The 5,301-nt window shown below is 32.3% G+C and overlaps 1 protein-coding gene across 1 annotated transcript; it reads right to left on the reverse strand.

Moving 5' to 3' along the window:
* Positions 1-3,822: 3,822 nt before the first annotated feature.
* LOC120076882 (probable calcium-binding protein CML11) lies at positions 3,823-4,473 on the reverse strand. Its single transcript, XM_039030831.1, has one exon. The coding sequence runs from the start codon at positions 4,454-4,456 to the stop codon at positions 3,923-3,925; it is 534 nt and encodes a 177-aa protein (XP_038886759.1). The 5' UTR covers positions 4,457-4,473; the 3' UTR covers positions 3,823-3,922.
* Positions 4,474-5,301: the final 828 nt, after the last annotated feature.

A 5,301-nucleotide genomic window follows, 5' to 3' on the forward strand; every position in this document is an offset into this window, starting at 1 on the left:
GAAGGTAGGGATGTATCCACTGAAACAGAAAGGATGAAGCTTTTGGGAATTCTCTTGAATGGAGAAAATAGGTTGAGAACCAAACGATAAGGGAAGGTAAAGTATCTGAGGACAGACAAGGGTTTAGAAATTTGTGAATCACAAATTTGATAAATTTTTGCAAATCTGAGGGTATTACGAGGCATTTCATTGTTACCTGTACACTCCCACAATAGGAATGGTTTTAGCTGAAAGGTTCAACATAAACATATTATGGAGCGTACAAGATGTCTCCTTGGCAAATGTTTCATTACCCTTAGAATTTTGGGGGGAAGCTGCCCAAAAGCCTGTTATCTTATTAATAGGATTCGTCCTTCCGCTTTTAGGCCTAAAGACTCCTCAGAGATATGGATAGGAAAAGCTCTAAGCTTGGATCATCTCAGAGTTGTTTGGATGTTCAGTTTATGCTCATCGTTTAAGGAAGGAAGCTGAATAAGAGGGCACTGAAATGTATGTTATTGGCTATCCTCAGGGTTATAAGGATATAAATCTTTGTGCTTGGAGAGGCCAGAAATAAAGTAATTATCAATAGAGATGTGACCTTTATAATGAAACAGAGATGCCATTTCGTGTCAAAGAGCAGCAGAAACAGCAGACAGTTGATCAGGTTGAGGCAGAGGTTAGAATTGATTCTAAAGCACCTCTATTTCACAATCAAGCTATTTTTCTTGTAGTGTGTCTCTCTCAAGAAATCAAACAACGTCGTTGCCACTCAAACGCCTATTTCATTGTTAGGTGGCCAAGTCTTTAAGGGTATGAATCTTACCCAATCTCTCTATATTTACTTTACCCTTATTACTTCTCAATAGACATTGGTTCAAACAAGAAGATTATGAGATGATGTTGTTGTTTATTGGTTGGTGTTAAGAACTTTGAGAAGAACTTTACCCTTCTTAAAATGTTGGAAGATTAAGGGTGTTTTCAATTATACGTGTTATTTTTCCACTTAATATGACATTGACACTAATAAGATCTACCTAACTTTGATTAGTAATTTGATTGCTTATTTGCATTTTACCTAAGACTTAGATTCTAACAGTTTGATTTCTTATTTAGGTACTTCACATTTTACTTTTTATGGATCGTAGTTGGATAAATTTAAGAGATCGACGGTCTAGTCAATATTCTAATTGTGTTGATCATTTTATCGAAATTGCGAAGAATTATTTAGATGAAGAAGGAAGAACAAGATGTCCTTGTCTAACCTGTGTGAATACAAATTGGAATAACATAGATAACATAGAACGCTATTTATATATATGACCACTTCTAGGGACTTGCAAAAGTGGAAAGAGTGGGAGTAAAGAGTCTTTCCCTACACTCACACCGCCACCACTGTCCGGTCAGATAGGTAGGGCAACTACGCTCGCACGAAATAAATAAATAGTTTTATTTCTTTTTTCTTTTTTCTTTTTTATACCATAACAACCTTAAACCATTGAAACTTAATTATATTAAAATAAAAATGTTTAGGGTTTTGATTGTGCCATATCCAGATCTAAAATTAATTCTCCAAACATTTTTTGCCTGTTAGTCTTCATCTTCTCCATTGGTTTTACAAAAACCATAAGTTACATATCTGAAAAATAGAGCTTATTCATGCTTTTCGTCTTCCTCTTGATTCTGAGCAAACAATCTTCTCTCAATTTAATTCCAATCCTTTGTTTAACGAGTGCATGTCAGACAGTGGGTGTTGTATTGACTTTGGGGAACAATCGACAAGAATGATTCACACCACGGCCATACCAAATTTGCTTTCAAGGTAGTAGTTTCCACAGTACAAAGAATAGGTTTCAGATATGTCGAAAAATAATAACTTGATTAGTTCCAATCTCAATTAAATTTGGAAAAATTCTTCTAGATCTGTCCAAGTTAGAGTCGCTCAACGAAGCCATTTACTGTTGCTGGTCCCAAAAGTTGTTGATCTTTTTTGAGTAGTTGGAAGCAGATTACATTCTCACCATAGACAACCCTGACAAATCAAATGATGCTACTACCATGATTGATCTGACGTCTTCCAAGGATGCTACTACTGGTTGGAGTAGATTTGTTGCCCAAATCTGAACCAAATAATTTAACTGTAACCACTCTAAATAATATAGTAATGGTAGCACGGATGGATCCCAGAAAGTCCTCGAATTACTCAATTAAAATGTTTCAATCCTTGGGTAACCAAGAGGCATTGAAGATTGTTTTGTTGCAAGAGAAATTTAAATGCATAAAGTAAAAGTAAAGTGATGAAATTTAACTTGAGAGAGCCTAGCTTGGGTTATCAAGGAATTCTCCTATTCAATGCTTTCCATCAAGAATTCTCAATACTAGATTGAAGCAATTGTTTATACCTAACAAAATTAATTGGAACAGCCAGCTAATTTGACCTAATCAACTAATTAACCAAATTTAAATCGATGAACAACATGCAAATTCAAGTTTGCCTAATTGCATAAAATCTAGGGCAACGTCAGGTTAAATATCTAACAGAAATAACCTTAATTAAATATTCAGTTGATTAGATTATAGGTTGGTTAGAACAATATTCATCTAAATGATTTGCAAGCTAACCTAACCTATTTTTTCAAGTTGATTAAAATGAGATTATATGTCATGTATCAAATGTTAATCAAAAGTGATAATTATAAAATTCCAAGCATCCAATAACGTAATCATAAACATTCAATAATAGAATCGAATCTAAAATTACAATAAACTATTTTGAAAACTCACAAATACATCAAATTGGTACAAAAACCAAAAACCCAAGCTAAAAACTATTATCTTAGCCCATAATATTCATGAAAATCACCAAGGTATCATTTTGATACTTTCTCGAACTAAAATAGAAGAAAATAGGAGAAAAATCAGTATTGAACGGTTTGAAGTCAGTTGAATGGCAGAACTTCTTGACCTAAAATAAGAATTTATAGACAGGGTGTAGTGTCACAACGCTAAAGGACTATCACGCTACAACGCTGGTTTTTTCATGTCATAGTGTAACGTCTCAGTGTTGCGACGTTGAGAACCTTTCTTTGTCATGTATAATGAGTGAGATTCAATATATAATCAAAATAAATTATGAATTTAATTGGAGAACATATCAAATTTTAACTTTTGGTTCAATTTGAGTTTATATATAGATTATGGTCATATATATAATAATGGTTATGTGTTTATTAATTATTAACAAAGAGAAATGAAGAGGAGTGTACTGGGGTTGGGTTGGGCGTTGTGGGATTTTTTTAGACCAACTCGAAAGGCAACACAAAACACCTGAACAGGGTCTCCAACCTAACCTTAAATTTTGGGTTAGGTTGTGTTGTCAGGTATTACTTTTTCTTATTAATATAAAATACTTAAATTTGTCTACAACACATATCTAATAACTAAAATCTGGTAAGATTCATATGTTAAATATCAAATATTCATGAAATCTATTACAAATTTTAAACAAAAACAAACATTACTAAAACAAAAACATTAAAAACTCACAAATTCATTAATCTTAAAAGGAATATATATATATATTATTAATTATATGTAATTTAGGTTGGGTTGGGTCAACCTAATTTTTTCTTTTAATTCAATCCGAGTCCCAACTTAGTCAGAGAAAAATAGAAAAAATTTAACTCAATCCAACCAAAAACTAAACTAACTCAATCCAACTCTTACAATTTGGCTTGGATTGTCCTACGCTTGTCGAATCATTTAAACACCCTTAGAAATGAACCATAAGAAATTAGTATTAATAATAAAAGATGCGATTTCTAATTCCAACATACACCTCTTTTATTTTATTTAGAAAAAGTTATTTCTTCAATATTTTTCTTCTAGTTAGATAATTATCTTCCCTACATGAATATACGAGAATGCGTCTTGGGAGCTCATTTCATTTCTTCTTGATGATTTTATTGGTATAATCGATGAGCTCGTCAAGTTCGACCTCACTGATAAGACCATCTTTATCTGCATCTGCATAAGCCATAGCGTAGTGAGCTTTGTAGAATGGAATAACTGAGCCTAGAGAACCGAAAGTTTTTGTTAACTCTCGAATGTTGAGAAAACCATCTTTGTTACTATCATGATATTTAAAAATCTCCTTTATCTGCTCTCGACTTGGAGGAATATTAGATTGCTTTCTATCCAGAGCTTTTGTCGATGAATTTTGAATTTTGTCTCGCAACTGCTTTTTTTGGTTCATATGAGTATTTGAACTAAGCTTGTGCACAAGATTGTTGTTAGTTTTTGGGATCATCCTAGATAATACACACCTTGTATTGTTGAGTTGAGTTGAACTACAAGTGTCGTGGAGGAAAGATTGTAGCTCTTCTTTTGCGAGAACACCGTCGCCATTTCTATCATACTTCTTTATCAATTCATTTGCTTCATTCTCAGCCCAAGCTTGAAGTTGTGAGACCGACATTCTTAAAACTAAAAATATATTTTTGTTTGGTTGGAATGTTTGAAGATGAAACAAATCATGACATGGTTCAAGTATTTTATAGGAGCTCAAAAAGGAACTTGGTTTGACTTTGTAACCTTATTTCTTTTTCAGGTGAATGGAACATAACTATAATTGTAAGATTGTCATCATTCGTATTATTTATAAAATTAGAATCTCATACCGTACTTTTGTAAAAAGATGTTCCATATGGACCAAACATCAATACAAAAAGGTTATGCATAGAAGTTTCTCCACTAACTTTGCAAGAAAAAAAAATGTTTCTCCACTAATTTTTTTTCTCTTTGAGAAAATTCCACGTTGCAAGAAAAAAAAAAAATGTTTCTCCACTAATATACTTTTAAAATTTTATATATATCTAAATTTTAGACGTTATCTATTAAATTCAAAATGAGTCACTTCCCAAAATGGTAGAACTGCAATGTAAGAAATTACTATATATTAAGAAAAAAATTTAGGAGTAGTAGGACTGCATCCATCTCTTGTGCTGCTCAACCAACACCCAATTAAAATGTGCCACATGATACCAAATATATATTTTAAAATATTTTAAATTATTTTTACGAATAAAAAGGGGGAGGATGGGGATAGTAATCATTCCCATATATTTATATCTTGAAATTTAATATCCTTTTAGCAGTGAAGTTCACAAATTTTTTAGATCAAACAAGGAGTGGACTTGTCCACTACTTTGATCCGTTCTACCTGAGCCAATCATTCTAATGTATGATTCCATTAATTTTCATATAGAAAGTGATTTTGAAGGTTAAATGTTTGGTTTAAAATATGATTTTAACCCCATCAAA

This window comes from Benincasa hispida, chromosome 4 (assembly GCF_009727055.1).
Source record: "Benincasa hispida cultivar B227 chromosome 4, ASM972705v1, whole genome shotgun sequence".
Taxonomy (NCBI): Eukaryota; Viridiplantae; Streptophyta; class Magnoliopsida; order Cucurbitales; family Cucurbitaceae; genus Benincasa; species Benincasa hispida.